Source organism: Equus caballus, chromosome 14, assembly GCF_041296265.1.
Source record: "Equus caballus isolate H_3958 breed thoroughbred chromosome 14, TB-T2T, whole genome shotgun sequence".
NCBI classification, from domain to species: Eukaryota; Metazoa; Chordata; class Mammalia; order Perissodactyla; family Equidae; genus Equus; species Equus caballus.
Genome location: NC_091697.1, coordinates 87583499 through 87599890, shown reverse-complemented (window position 1 = coordinate 87599890; position 16392 = coordinate 87583499). Strand labels below are relative to the sequence as shown.

The 16392-nt window shown below is 38.0% G+C and overlaps 1 protein-coding gene across 18 annotated transcripts in view; it reads left to right on the top strand.

Moving 5' to 3' along the window:
* LNPEP (leucyl and cystinyl aminopeptidase) overlaps window positions 1-16392 on the top strand; it is a 107411-nt gene that overhangs the window by 24358 nt on the left and 66661 nt on the right. For all 18 annotated transcript variants that reach the window (XR_011425167.1, XR_011425171.1, XR_011425170.1 and 15 more), the window contains exons 2-3: window positions 11153-11993; window positions 15663-15801. Coding sequence is in view for 8 of the 18 variants with exons in the window: in XM_070233256.1 (XP_070089357.1) it covers window positions 11153-11993; window positions 15663-15801 (980 nt within the window). In the remaining 10 variants the exon portion in view is untranslated. The remainder of the gene's footprint in view (window positions 1-11152; window positions 11994-15662; window positions 15802-16392) is intronic.

Genomic DNA, 16392 nt, shown 5'->3' with positions numbered 1-16392 from the left:
GAAGGCCCTTCTTAATCTCATAGCTAGCATATTAGTTCTATGTTACTCCAAATTTCAGTAAACCTGGATTCAGCCCTCAAAGAGTTATGAGTGGACATGGAGGTAATTTTCATTAATTAATACTTCGTTTTAATGTGTTGGCTATTGCGACTTTCATTTTAACATTTATTGCAGGCTTCTTCCCTGCTAGGCACCAGGAATACAAAGATGAATGAGATAAGAGCCCTTCCCTGGAGGAGTTATCTAAGTGTGAAGCAAAATTTATAATTATAGTTTACTTATGCAGAAATTCCCTTCTCTGTAGGGTAAACCAGGCCTTGAAAGTTTTCTAAACTTTCTCTCCTTCAACTTGTAATTCTTTAAGAAGTGAAAAATTACCAGCATTAAAATGTACTTATTATCCTAGAAAAGTATGTGGAGCAAGTTTTGGAACTCAGTATTTCATCCTAAATGTGAAAGGCTGTATAAGATGTAGTATGCTCAACTTCCATTTTCCAGATTTGAGCTGCTGCCAGTGGTGTGTGGTGTGGAGAGAGTGAGGTGACTCATAGTTCGGGAATGGTTGATTTGATCTCTCCCTGTAGTCTCTGTAGAACATTGGCAGGGTGGCCAGCATAATTAACACTGCACAGTCTAATTATAAACATAACTCTATGGACAGCGGCTACCAAGAGGCAAGCCTGTACTGGATAATCTTCCAAGTTGGCAGGATTACTTTAGAATGATGACTAGATAATGTCAAGTGTATTATAAATCAAGCTGCTTTTCCTAGATTGTCCAAGGAGTTACCATATGAGGAAAAAGTACTATCTGTGGAAGTCTCGCTGGGTTATTTTTTTCAGGGCCCAATTGAGCATTTCTTTACTGCAATCCTTCCAACCTTTTCATTCTAAGGGAACAGGTAGGCATCTTAATTTTTTGTAGTGTACTCTTTTAGGGAGAGTAAGGGAATGGGTCAGAGTAGGACATTTGTTCCAAGGATAGTTGAATTGATTTTTAAAAGATGAAAGAAACTAAGGATTTGAAAAGATTACGTTGGACTAGTGTAATGAAGAGGGAGGAGAGAGGCCTGTGGGCTGAGGACAGTGATGAGGGGGTGGGGTAAGGCTACAAGGATGAGGTGACTACAGCAGCCCGGCATGCTTGAGAGAAACTGAGATGCTTGCAACATGTGTATGGTCTCACATACTGGTCAGAGATGGAGCGGGCGCTGTGTGTGGTTGTGTGTGCTTTAGATTTGTGGAAGCATGACTGAGAGCCAAGGACCAATTTAGTTTATACATAGATTTGGCCATTGGGTCACTCAGATTCAGAACGAAGTTGCTAGCTGTGGAGATTGGTTTCACATAACTGTAACCAGAACTACTGCAGGATGGTTGTATTTCTGCAAAATGAGCCCCATAGTGTCGTGATTACCCTAAATGAAGTAGGCACTTAAAATCAAATGCTTAAAAATGAGGCCTTTTTATTTTTTCTTTTGGATTTTCCTATTGAGAAATACTCAGTTAAAATTTTAAATAGACACTTCAAATAAAAAGGGATTTCCCCCCCTTTTTTTTGCTGAGGAAGATTTGTCCTGAGCTAACGTCTGTGCCAGTCTTCCTCTGTTTTGTATGTGGGTCTTGGCCACAGCTTGGCTGCCAAGAAGTGGTGTAGGTCTGCACCCGGGAATGGAGCCTGAGCCACCAAAGCAGAGCTCGCCGAACTTAACCACTAGGCCATGGAGCCAGCCCCAGGTCTCCCTTTTTAATAAAAAAAATCTACAAAAATCAAAATACAGAAATAGGTGAGTTAAGTACGTTATTTGCTTAAGAACATGGTTTTTACTTTTGAAGAGATCATAAGAGGTTTCCTTTAAATAGTAGCTCTCTAATTCATTTTAAATACTTGGATTTACAACAACAACAAAAAAATTCCTAGGTTTTTATTTAAGAAGAGGGGGAGAACATATGCATTTTCTAAATTCAGGTATAACAACCTTAATTAGCACTGGCTAGATGATTTTGTGTTTGCCAGATATTCTTGAAAGAGGAACAGATGTAAGACTGTTGGGCTTGTTAAAGAGGATCTCTTTCTAGCACAGGACCCAATTCTAATTTGTCTCTTTCATGAAGCTAACTAGACTTTTGAGGAGAAGTGAAAAATTGGTCTTTGAGATCCACTAGGACTTGATATATGTAGATTTTTAGGCCAGTTTCTAGGAGAATATGATTTAGAGCCAATAACAGTACTTTCCTGTTCTCCAGCAGCATTTCTTACTTTGCTAATTTTCTCATGTTTCTCTGTTTTCTATTTTGTTGATTTCTGCTCTGTTCTTTATTATTTCTTATACTTAGGTGTAATTTGCTATTTTTGTCTAGCTTCTTAGGGTGGAAACTTATGTCATTGATTTTAAACCTTTCTCTAGTATCACATTTAAAACAGTAAATTTCTCTCAAATTTGATATGTTGTGTTTTTATTATTTCAGATATTTTCTCAATTCATTGTGGTTTATTCTTTGACTTATGGATTACTTAGAAATTTATTTTTCTGGCTCCCATTGTTGTATTGAGAAGTTAGTGTTCTTTGCATTATTTTTCTCCTATAACATACTGTTTTCAGGCTAGTTTAAAGACCTCCTTATCTTTGGTTTTCAACGGTCTGACTATGTTGTAGCTAGATATGATTTTCTTTGTCTTTATCATCTTTGGAGTTAGATGAGCTTTTTGGTTCTGGCAAATAGCATTTTCATCAAACAGTAAAATTTTAACTATTATTTCCTCAAATTTTTTTTCTGCCTCATTCTCATGGTCTTCTTCTGGGGCTCCGATTAGATATGTGTTAGACCATCTGATAATTGTCCCACAAATCCCTGATGCTCTGTTCATTTTTCTTCAATCCTTTTTTCTCTTTGTTTCTCAAATTGGTAACTGCTGATGATCTGTCAAGTTCACAGACTCTTTTGCTCTCTTCAGTCTATGATTAAGTCCATTTGGTGACTTTTTCATTTTAGTTCATTTCCATTTTTTTTTTCTCATTTGGGCTTTTTTTGTGGTTTCCGTTTCTCTGCTGAGTTTCCTATCTGTTCATATATTCCCTTTCATTGTTATGTTTTTAAAACACGTTTTTCTTTAGTCTTTGAGACACATTTTTAATAGCTACTCTTAAATTTTTACTAAATGCAATATCTGGGCCAACTTAAAGTCAGTTTCTAATGACTTATTTTTTCTTATGGGTCACATTTTCTTGTTTCACTGACTATCTAGTAATTTTCTATTATGTATTGGACAGTGTTGGTGATATGTTGCAGAGATGCTGAATTTTTTTCTTTTTTTCAGTTTCTCTGTAGAGTGTTGGTTTTTGTTTTGGTAGGCAGTTTAGTTACTGGCTGATCACCTTGTGTAGGCTTGGTTTTATGTTTTGCTAGGGAAGATCTGTGGAAAACTCAAGATTTTTTTCTCAGGGCCCTCTAACTTAGCAAGACTCATCCTCCAAATTCTGTTTCCCTTATGGATTTTATTAGGGCTTAGTTTTAGACTTTGTTAGTGTGGATATAGAGTAGGCCTTATTCTAGGGTGTGCTTTTACTTTAAAGTGAACCTTTTTAGTGTTTCAGTTGATGCCCAGAGTGTTAATGAGTTCCCTTTGTTTGGGCTGGGTCACACTACCAGTGTTTCCCTATGCTTCTTGACCACTTGCATTTCTGTTCCATATTACAGTCACTCTTTTGCAAGCCTCACATAGTTATGTGCAGCATTGGTTAAGGACTCTCAGGAAACCCTTGTACAAGCTTCTGTGGTCTCCCCCCTGCACAGCTCCCTTTTCTTTGGTGCCCTGTCTCTGCCTACCAGCCTTGCTCTGCTTGGACTCCAGCTCACTGTACTGCAATTAGGAAATTGTCCCAAGGCAGAGAACCAGAGCAAATGTGTGCTCACCTTTTCATTCTCTGAGAGGTTACAGTCTTGGTCTGTCTCTTGTCTAGTGCCTGAAAATAGTTGCATCCTTTTGTCCAGTTTAATAGTTATTGATGAGAAGAGGAGAAGTCTGGTACCAATTACTCTGTCATTGTAAGTAGAAGTCTCCCACAGCATTTTTATATGTATTTTAGTGAAATTTAGGGGTAGCTTATAAGGGAAAAATAAATCTTTGTCTTTCTTAGAACTAAGTAAAGTGAGCTTATGGTGCTCATGAACTGAATCATTTCTCTCTCATCTTCCCATCTCCCACCCCCAGTCATCCATTCACTTCTCTCTTCACAAGGCAGACAAGGGGGAGAGGGGAACAGAAGAGAGAAAGACTGTGCTTGGACCCTGCATCCTGGGTTATGACCTTGGGCCTGTCGATTGGCAAATTAAATGTAGTTTGTGAAAAAGCACTATATATCAGTGGTAAAAGTAGGAATGCACACAAGACAGTCTGTGTTTGTATTTTATGATGCTGCTTATACATTGAAGTGTTAGCTAACAGGATGTGTCATGGAAAGGGTCTGCTTAGAACATCTTCAAAACTTGTTCTCTGTTAATGACTGCCCTTCACATTCTGGTGAGATAATGATATATCTAAACTTACAACTTAACATGAGCATTGTGATTCATAGGAAGAGATTTTCTTTGAGTGTGGGGTAGTGGGATTGGATGTTTTGTCAGATTAGACCTGTAGAGAAAAATCACTCTTTTTGTTCTAAATCCTAGTCTTTTCTTTTTAAGCTTAAACTTCTTTAAAATAAAATCCCTTTTTGATGGAAGAGGATTGCTCATTAGGGAAATAGTTACTTTGATAATTAGCCATCACTTCAGAAATTTAATGCAATTTCCATTTGGAAATGATCTAGAAGATCTAAATGCTAGCTCATGCTTGGAGCTTTTAGCTCTATTTAAATATGTCATGGGACCTCAGAAGAAGAATAATCCTTTATTGTTAGGGCCTAATCTGAATATAGCAAGTTGCTATATTACCTAATTGAGTGCAACGAATCTTGTATCTGCCCCGGAAGTCTTATTTAGATTAGGCCTATTCTTTTAAAGTTGTTTTGGTTTGTTGATTTGAAAATAGACCACATTTCATTCCATTTTCTCAGAAAATGTGATGATACTTTAAAAGGATTAAAGTCTGTGGGAAGTTTGCTCCGTCTAATTCAAGTTGTTCACTATGTTGTTTGCCCTAGCTTTACTTTTTGTCTTGCTTTCTAGTTGAACCCCTCAGATAACCGTTTACTCTCTTGCCAGCACACTCTACACATTTTCCCCTTAGCTTCTCATTACATCCTCCCTACATATTTAACCCTGGATTATCTGTCTGCTTTGTCTACTATTTTTTTATTATTAATTTTCATTTATTTTTTTTTTGTATTTAATTGTGGTAAAACACACCAAACATGCTTTCTCTTCCTTTAGACCTGGGCTGGTAAGCACTGCTAAAGACGTTCATGGAAACTGGTAGTATGACAAATTCCACGGGCCTACTGAACTTCTCAGCCATACTTTCTCCTTGGGTCAACCCTTCCTGGTCCTCTCCTATAGCATCTGTCCTTTATTTTTCACCTCAAGCTACCTATGCCTTCCCCACAACTGCCTTTGGCTATGGGCAGATGGCCTTGCTTCCTCTGTCACAGAGGACATGAAGGCTCTCTGCTGTTCACACCGTGAGCTTTCCATGCTCATATACATACTTCTCTCTCTTCACTTCCTGTCTTCCAGGCTTGGAGGAAGAGAGTACCCAGCTCCCATCACAGTTAATCTCTCTACTGGAGTTCTGGTGATGTCTTCCTGTCCCTCTGGGATATTACTCCACCATTTCCCCATGTCTACTCTGCCTTTTCATTTTGTCTTTCCTTACTTTCCTTCCTCACAGAAATACATGTTAAGTTCTCATTTTAAACAGAGAGAAGGAAGGGAAAAAAAAGGATTTAACTCTTCTCTGTGCCAGAACAGTCATGCATCACTTAATAACAGGGATACATTCTGAGAAATGTGTCAATAGGTGATTTCGTTGTTATGAGAACATCATAGAGTGTACTGAAGAGGAACCAAGTTTGCCACCCCAAAATGTGTCTCTTTAACATGAGGATTATTTTAGGCTGATTATTTTTAAGAAACAAAAGACTCAGAAAGTTTTTCTTGTTACCTCCCCATTAACTGCCTAAAAGGATTCAGATAAAAAAAAATCTGTCTCAGGAAGTGAGCCTATCACCCTAGCATAACATGACATAGGTAGTGGATAGGGAGGAACCTGGAAAAGCCTCTTTGTTGGGCTCCTATCTGTCTTCTTCTGTTTCTGTGTGGCCAAACACTTGTTTTCCAAACGTTTGCTCCTTTTCACCTACCTGTGAATTGCCTTCCTTTCCTTTGAAGTCCCTGACTCTCCCCACCTCCAACATCTTTTGTCTTTGGCTGAGGATGGTAAACTTAAAAGTTTAGGGCTTTAGCCATTTTGGTGAGTTACTTGGTTTTCCTGGGTTTCTCCCATATATACATGTTATTAAACTTGCGTTTTTCTCCTGTTATTCTGTTTCATGCTAATTTAATTCTTAGACCAGCCAGAAGAACCTAGAAGGGCAGAGGAGAATTTCTTCCTCCTCTACAGTACTTACACAAACCCTGATGGTGTAGCCTACTATCATGTAGGCTATATGGTACTAATCTTATGGGACCACTGTAGTATATGCAGTCCGTTGTTGACTGAAACAACATCGTACGGCACATGACTGTATTTTCTTTTAGTTTGACCCTATGTTTTTTTCTTGATACACAACTTTGTACCTTGAAAGAATAGTCTGCAGCCCTTGCCTTCCATTGCTAATTTTCCATTCTTTCTTTGGGCCACTTTCTGTTCTCACTACTCCACTGAAAGCACCTCATAAAAGTCACTGGTTCCCTGGTTGCCAAATCTAGTGGCTTCTCTAGGCCTCGTTTTACTTGACCTTTCTAAGACATGTAATGCTGACCACTTGTTTCTTTGTGAAACCCTTCCTTGCCTTCTGAGATGCTGCTGTCCTGATTTTCTCATGTCTAGTACATTCCTTTTTATTCTCCTTTGTTGTCCCTCTTCCTACCTCTTAAATGCTGATGCTCTCTGACTCTTATCTCCCTTTCAGTAGACTCACCCATCTGCATGATTTTAATTATCATGTATACCCAGTTGATTCTGAAATCTGAATCTTCCACCCTGATCCCTCTTTTGAGTCTAGACCCACACAGCAATGCTTATACCCACACTACAAAACAGTGATGTTTTGCACATTTATAGTTGAGGAAATTGAAGCTAAGGGATGTTTGGTAATCTGTTTGAGGTCAAGTCAGTGGAAAAGCCAGGATTTGAACCTGTACTCTAAGTCTCAGTGAATGGCATTCCTTCTTCCAGTTACCCAAGCCAGAATATATATAGGGAATTGACATAGACTTCTCTCTCTTTTCAACCTATAGGGCCATCTGACCCAAGGGAGCATCAGTTCCTTTGTATTCTCCCTCTTTAATGTGACTTGTAATCATTCCCTCCTTTTCATTTCCCACTGCTACTGTCATAGTTGAGAACTTTATATCAACCTTGATTGCCATTATTGTGGCAATCCAACCTATTGCTTCTCATATTATCTCAGCAAAAGAATCAAGCTTTTTTTGTTTTTTAAATTTTTAATCTATTGCAGAAATTTTCTAACATATAAAAAAGAGTCATTGGAAAACTGAAATGGAAAAAGACATGCAAAAAATAAGCTCCATTTTTAAAATTATAAAATTTGATAGACGTGAAATTACTGTCAAATTGCTATAAAAGTTTTTAAATAGTAATTTTCTACATGCATCCTCTCACAGACAGGTTACAAACAGTTTGCTGATTGGCACTAGTCCACAGACAACATCAAGGAGCACCAGTTTGCAGTATCTGATGAAGAGAAATGTCTTCAGTTTTCTTAGATTATAACCACATGGGCCTATGTTACTTAAAACTGAAACATTTCAACTAGGATATTCTTTGCTTTTGGCTTATAGATAGCTTGTTTATGTGGATTTAAGAGGTTTTAGAAAATTTCCTGTTTCTTTAGGATCTCTTGTTTCAGTATGAATAAATCCCAGTAAAGCAAGAGCTAGTCATGTATTACAGTACAATTTAATGCTAAGATCAAAGTATACTGAATTACAAATTCAATGCAAAATTTTCTTAAATAGGCTTGAAGTACAATCTTCCTTGGGCTACCTGTAATAAAAGTGGTTTCCCCTGGTTTGTTATATTTAACTTGATATGATTATACACACATAACAAAAGTTTGCTTCTGTTGTACAGTAAAATTCAACAGATGGGTCGATGTGTTCCATATCTAAAAAATTAAAATTCTACATCTGACTGGATGATAAATAATAAAGTAAGTTATTTGGATTTTGGCAGACATCTGACTAAGCCTTTGTTAAAATATTTGAAATTAATAAAGTGCAGACAGAAGATGCTAAAATGGTCAGACTGTAGAGTACCCCTTGGCTTTAAAGAGGCATTACTGAAGAATCAAAAAGCAAAAAAACGAACTTCTAAGGAAGTAGAATTCAGGAATGGGAATGCTTTAATTATTAAACTGAGATTATACTTAGAGTTAGTTTAGAAATTTATTAAATGAAACCCTACGGCCCAGGTACCATTGTTGTCTACATCAGGTCTGATGCAGCACAAAACACATGGACAAATGTCTAAGAGAACATAATGGTCCCATATGAGGTAAAAAAAAAAAAAAAAAAAAAACCAGAGAAGACCTTTAGACATTTTAAAATGAAAAAGCAAATTAAGCAACTAATCTGCAGCACTATGCCAAGTACTATAAAACTACCACTGAAAATTTCTAACCATTAAGAGTTCGTAAGAGTTAAAAAACTTTTTTAAGTTCAATTACGGCATTATTTGTTCTGTTAATGAAGTAAATGACCCTCAAACACAGTTAACTATCAAAACAAAACAAAACTTTATCACAAGAAGTTGGGGCACTATAGGAAGTTTAGGAGATTAAGTTCCTAAAGTAGCATATTGTAACTATCACCCTTCTTCTGTTTCCTGATAATTCACAGGAGATACATAGATGGCAGCTTGCTAAACCCACACCAGAAAGTGATTAAAAGTTTTATCAAAGTAAACTTTTAAATTAGCATAGCTTTTATGAAGTTTGGGATGGAGAGGGGGTAGGAAAAGGCAGCCTCATTGGGGTCTCTATGATCCCCAAAGCAGAAAGGAGTGAGATGAAGTGAAAAGAAAATTTATTTTTAAAAGGTAATAATGAAAAAAAGAAAAACGAAAATGAAATAACTTTTCTTAGTTTACACTGTGCCAAGTTAAGCTGAATTATAGAATAACAGGTGTTCGCCAGGTGGACTGGGATGGAAGGAAGAAATGATGACTTTACAGGCAAAGGGAACAGAGAGGAAAATAGGCGTGTGGAGAATAGCATGGCATAGCAGCCTGGCTTGTTCTCAGAATAGTAAGCAGTATGGCGTGGCCAGAGCACACCCAGGAATGGAGTGTCTAGAGCTGGCTGGGATCTGACCATGGAGAAGGCTTAGACCAGTGCTTCTCAAACTTACGTGCACATAAATCACCTGAGGATTTGTTAAAATTCAAATTCAGGGAAGGGACTTGAGAGTCTGCTTTTCTAAAAAGCTGCATTGTGTTCAAAAGCTGTGGTCTGCAGACCGCTCTGAGTAGCAAGCCTGTAAATATTATCCTAATATTTGTCAGTACTTTGGTGGATTATGAGTTGCCACTGTTTAGTTAGTATTTGTTGAAAAGCATGAAATACATAGCATTTCTGTTAAGCTAGATATTAATTTTGTGTAGGTTTTGCTCTGCTAATACTGTAATTGTACTCTTAGCAACTTCATTGCCAGGTACAAAAGAAATAAATAAGCATAAGCTCTCATCCTTTATTAAATTAGTTGAGTGGGGGATGCAGTATAATAATGGAAAGAGTCTAAAATTTCGAACCAGATTTTTAGACCTAGGTTCTAATATTTTGTGACTAAATAACTCTGACTTTATGAAGATAAATTAACGTCTGTTTCTGTTTTTTTTGTTTTCTTGTGTTTGAAATAGTTATAATACTTGCCATTTTACAGAATTGTTGTGAGATTTAAAAATGATCCATATAAAGTACCTTGTAGGGAAAGATTAATGAGGGTTTCAATTATCAAACTTTTGAGATCCTTTAAAAGCTAAAATTCTGTGATTCTTAAATAAAGAACATTGAGTGATCTAATCCTAGGAATTGTTGATCTGTGTGCGATTATTTATCCTTCTGCTTTTTGAGTCTTTTTTCTCAGTGGTTCTTGGTAAGTTGGAGAGTATGGTTCTTTGTAGTTTATAAAAGTTCCCATGACTACCCTTCCTCAAGATCCGCTTCCACTCCTGGTGTGTGATACAGTTGTTACAGGGGAGAATAGATTGTACTTCTGAATGCTCTGGAGGCATGAAAAAACAGGTTGGATTATAGTTTCATCTGATTTTTCTAGTTCTTTGGTCTTATTTTTTATCATTTCTTGATTATGGAAATTTCCTAAATAATTTCCCACTTTCAGTTTGCTGTGAAATAGCAACATCCCTGTTCCAGGGGGGAAAATAACCTAGCCTGTTGCTTATCCATCCTTCAAGCCCGTAAATGGGCATAACAGTTTGGGGTCCTTCATGGAGAGAAATGGGCCTCAGAAAAGAGACCTGCAAAGGCCCTGAAAGCAGGTTTGAGGCCTTTTACGCAGAAATTCTGGGTTGCTGGTGCCCAGACCCCAGAAGAGGGAAATGGACTGTGGGTGGGCACATCTCTTTGATCTTATTTACTCCTCACGCTGTGGGGATAGGCACAGCCAGAGGCAGGCCAAAGCAGGGCCCTCTAATTAAAGTTCTAGTCAAGAGCCCAGGCTGTTGGGCAGGAGTGTATTAAGGAAATTAGTGTTTAATCTCCGCTGCCTTTTTTTGATATTAGCCTATTTATTTAGCTCTTTTGTTTCACGACTGTGGTATTTATGCTTGAGTTTTTAGTGGATGATATAAGAATATTATAAGCATCTTATTTAATTCAGTAGCTCTAAGATGGAAATAAGTCCTAGTGATGAAAAAAATTCTTAGACTAAATGTGGTCTTGCTAGTAGACATTTTATGGTGAGCTTTTTTTTCTAACTCTGTGCCTTGTTCTTATGTTTTGGTTTTTTAGATCGGCTTCAGCTCCCCAGGAATATGATTGAAAACAGCATGTTTGAGGAAGAACCAGATGTGGTGGATTTAGCCAAAGAGCCTTGTTTACATCCTCTAGAGCCTGATGAAGTGGAATATGAGCCCCGAGGTTCACGACTGCTGGTGCGGGGTCTTGGTGAGCATGAGATGGATGAGGATGAAGAGGATTATGAGTCATCTGCAAAGCTGCTGGGCATGTCCTTCATGAACAGAAGCTCAGGCCTGCGGAACAGTGCAGCTGGCTACAGGCAGAGCCCAGATGGGACTTGTTCACTACCCTCTGCAAGGGCCATGGTAGTCTGTGCTTCTGTCATTGTGATTGCTGTTGCTGTAATCATGGTAATTTATCTGCTGCCCAGATGTACCTTTACCAAAGAAGGCTGCCATAAAAAAAACCAATCAATGGTACTAATTCAGCCACTTGCAACAAATGGGAAGTTGTTTCCATGGGCACAAATCAGGCTTCCTACTGCCATCATGCCCCTACGCTATGAACTTAACCTACACCCAAACCTAACCTCGATGACATTCAGGGGTTCTGTGACGATTTCGCTTCAGGCTCTTCAGGCCACGTGGAATATTATTCTTCACAGCACAGGACATAATATTTCAAGAGTGACTTTTATGTCAGCAGTTTCAAGCCAAGAAAAACACGCTGAGGTCCTGGAATATCCATTTCATGAACAAATCGCCATTGTTGCCCCCGATGCCCTTCTTGAAGGACACAATTATACCTTGAAGATAGAGTATTCAGCAAATATATCTAGTTCTTACTATGGATTTTATGGCATCTCCTACACAGATGAAAGTAATGAGAAAAAGTATGTAACTCTCTTAAATGATTCTGCTGCTTTGCTCTATGATAACTTCTGCAATATGGATCCCTTTGCCCATACTAGAGACATTAGCTGCAACTTTTTAAAATTTAGGAGGTTATGTGCAAAATAGTAGAATGATGATTTGGATGAATATACTGCTTCTCTCTTAGTCACAGCCTTAAGCATATATCATATATATCACATACTGTGGGGGTTGGGACATACTGATGAAGCAAATGGATAAAGATTATCAGTTACTTTCTCTTTCGCAAAAAGTTAAGTTATCTTGAGCTTTCACTATAAGATGAATCTAGTTTTCTATCACCTTACATGGGCTCTGTGGGAAGCAGACTATAAAGAATGTGGATTGTTCTTCTTCTTTATTTTTTTTTTGAGGAAGATTAGCCCTGAGCTAACTACTGCCACTTCTCCTCTTTTTGCTGAGGAAGACTGGCCCTGAGCTAACATCCATGCTCATCTTCCTCTGCTTTATACGTGGGACGCCTACCACAGCATGGCTTTTACCAAGCGGTGCCATGTCTGCATCCGAGATCCAAAACAGCGAACCCCGGGCCACTGAGACGTGGAACGTGCGCACTTAACTGCTGCGCCACCAGGCCAGCCCCTGGATTGTTCTCTAAGACCTATTTTCCTAATGTGTGGAACTTTGAGGTCCTTATTAAGATGGAGAAAGAGGACGTGAAGAAGTGTTTATGCTTATATATCTCCATCATCTCTGGGAATTATATGATATATGTAAAAACAATGTCCTTGGTATGCAAACAGACCTTTAAGACAAATTGCATAATCACTTCTTCCATTCAAATTATTGCCCTTGGAGTCCTTTGGGCCTGCCACCATATAATGGGAGGAATAAATGTTGTGTGGCAGAATGGTCATTCGTTGACTCTTGCCATGGGCTGGATTGAGTTGTGGAAAATGCTCGAAAAATGAAAAACAACTCCTTAAAATTAAGAAATGAATGTCCCACGTGGTTGTATATCTTGATGCAAGATAAAATTTTGGAAGATTATTTATACCTTTCAAGATGTCTGAAAACTATAATTCAAAGCAATGTTTTTTGTCTTTCTTCCACTTTTAATTTTGCTTAGTTCTGTTAAAGTTTTTTCTACCCCTCCCCCTACTGAGGTATGATAAGAATAAATATTTGAATAAGTAGATAAAGTAATTAAGGGTATATTCCTTATTGATTGGAAAACCTGAGTATATGTAAATATCAAACACGTATTGACACTGCTTGTGGTAAGGGAACTTCACCTCTGTCGTGTAAGAGGTGGAGGTAGGAACCTTGCAGTTAAATCTACAAGTTGTCGATGATAGACTTGAGGTTCTAGATAACTGATACTAAAAGAGCTAGTAAATGAATTTAGGATGAGGATGTGTTGATGCGTTTTCTTTCTTTGTCCTACAGTCTCTCAGTGTCTTTTTCTTGAACTCTGGAAGCATTCTCCTAACTGGTCTCCTGGCTTCTACTCTTATCACAGCTTTCCCCCTATTCTTGCACCTGTCTTCTACCCTGCGCCAGACTCATATTTCTAGCAGTAGTACAATCTGACCATGTGGGTCTTTGGTTTACGATCCTTCAGCAGTTCCTCATTTCCAACAGGATTTAGTTTAAAGAGCTTTCAAGATCTGGCCGTGTTTTTTCTCACAGCCCTCATCTACCATAACAAACTTCATGTGCACTTCCCTGAATTCCAGTGATGATAATAGCCCATATTTACTGAGAGTTGAAGGGCTAGAAACTGTTCAAAGTATTTTATGTTTAGTCTTTTATTCTGTCAAACTCAGTAAGAGGTGGATATTAATATTTTACTCATTTTACAGATGAAGAAGCAGAGGCACATAAAGTAACTCACCCAACATCTTATGGCCAGCAGATAGCAGAGGGGGAACTCAAACCCAAGGTCATTCTAACTACAGAGCCCACATTCTTCACTGCTGTGATGTACTGCCTCCCTAGTTCACAACTCTTCTTTTCCTTTGCCCATTGTTATCCCTGGTGCTTAGAATTCTCTTAACCTGACCCTCAGCTAAATAAACTTCAAGGTATTCATCATAGATAGGATAGATTGTAAGTAACATCAAGCAGCAGCCTTCTCAAGTGACTTTTACATGAGATAGTTATTATTGCATGTCTTTTAACGGTAATTTAAGAATTTTTTTGTCTTAGAACATTATGATCCAATTTTTATCCAAAGCAATGGTCTACATAGACTCTCTTATATGGATAGTATGGATATCATCAAACTTTATCTCTTGGTCCCTTGTGGCCCTCTTCCAAAATCTTCTGTTAACTGGATAAGAATTTGAGAGTGGGGTGAAAAAATAGAATGTTAGAAAGATAATGTGTTTAAATTGTTTCATGTATGTTTATTGCTATCTTTCTTGCAGTTTATCAAATAGAAACAGTTATTTGGGCAAATCCTTACCAGGAAAAAAGTATGATAATTTTAAGTGTGAAGGAAGAGTTATGACTAGCTAGCATTTATAATAAATATCTACGTAGGACTTTGTGGCATATAAGTAGTTTCATTATAAATAGTCTTATTTGATTCTAACAAAAACCCTAGGTGTTTGGCAGGAGATCCTACCTTAATCATAATTTAACAAATAAAGAAGTTGAGATGTAGATCACCGATTTCCCTGAGGTAACTTGGCTGGTAAATTGCAGAGTTTGGGTTTTCTTACTCTGAATCCCACACTTTCTACTTATCATTTAAAAGTGGAAACTAAGCCCTAAGCAAGTGAGGCTATCATGCCCAAAGTGGTGGTTATATATGTACCATGTTGACTGGTACTTGAAATATACACACCAGGGCTACACTTGTCTTGATTACTGTAAGGCCATGTTTAGATGGTTTCCCAAATGCAGATCTGCTTTGTTCCTCTGCTTAATTGAAAAATCTGCATTTCTCCTCTTTTTATGCTTTTCTGCCAACCTTTAATTGAGGACTTTTCTATGAGTTAAATTCGCAAGTGTTTTTGCTGTGCTGTAGGAAGGGGAAGAAAATTTTTGATTCATTTCTGAGGAGAGTAAGGGAAACCAGCATATACTACGTGACCCCTAGGTTTTTCAGTCTTCATGTAAGTTGTGATTTTGAGAGTTATTGTTGTGAAATCAGTCTGTACATATGATTAAAGGCAATTAATTAATGACTGCCATTCATACCGATCTTCCATCAGAAACAGACCTCAGTGGCCAGCTGCAGCCTACTGTTGTGGCTTCATCTCCAGCCACATTGGACAGCCTGACAGCCTGGATAGCCCAGAGCCTGAACATCCACTGCTCTGTCTGTCCTTGTGCTTCCCACTCTTTCTAGAGTGTACTCTCTTCCTTTCTCTACCTTTTCAAGTATTCCTCATTTTTTAAGGCCCTCTTCAGATTTTGTCACCGGTTTCCTTACAATGTCTTCAGCCACTAGTCAGAATTTGTTCCATGCCCTCTGTTTCCACACTTCGTTTTCACTGTTATGATTTGTGGCCTCACAAGTTTCTGTCCACCGTGTAAACCTCTGCCTTTCCCAGTTGATTGGAGATCCTATAATGACTGGGATTCTACAGTGTTTATCTTAATATCCCTAGTACTTGGCAGGGTGCCTTGAATAGTAGGTGCTCAATAACTATTGGATGAATTTGCATTTATTTTAGGTACTTTGCAGCAACTCAATTTGAACCCCTGGCAGCAAGATCTGCTTTTCCTTGTTTTGATGAACCAGCATTTAAAGCTACATTTATCATCAGGATCATAAGGGATGAGCAATACACTGCTTTATCAAATATGCCTAAGGTACTGTTCTGTTCCTTGAATGTAAAATCTTGGAGTGGGTCTCTTTCTTTGTTATGAATACTTGAGTTCCTCTTTACCATACTGTTGAGAATGATTAAAATCATATTCATTCTTATTCTTTCATAAAATACTTAAATAAAAGTTAAAATATATGTTGGAATCAATTGGGAAGTCTGCCTGAGGAGCACTTGAGGAAGGAGAAAGACCTGCTGGATGTGGAATGTATGGGCAGGAATGTGAAGTATGTGCTACCTACTAAAGTTGTGCAAATATTAATACTATAAGCTAGTACTAAAGATCACAGTGATTTTTTTTCTGAGACGTGGTGAATTTGCTATTCTAAGCAGTGATATTTGATAGTGTTGAACCATGATCAACCTTGGTGTTATATTGGTTATTGGAAAATCAATATTGTAATATAGAGGTTTAACAAGAACACAAACCTCTTTCTTGGGTGGTAGCTCTGTAAGGGAGGCAGTGAGGGTGAAACCAAGCAGAATTGTTTTTATGCTAAAAGAACTTAGGGGGTCTTTTTTTGACAGCTGAGAGGTTGTGTGCAGCCTGATAAGAGCCTCTTGGAACCCATGTGGC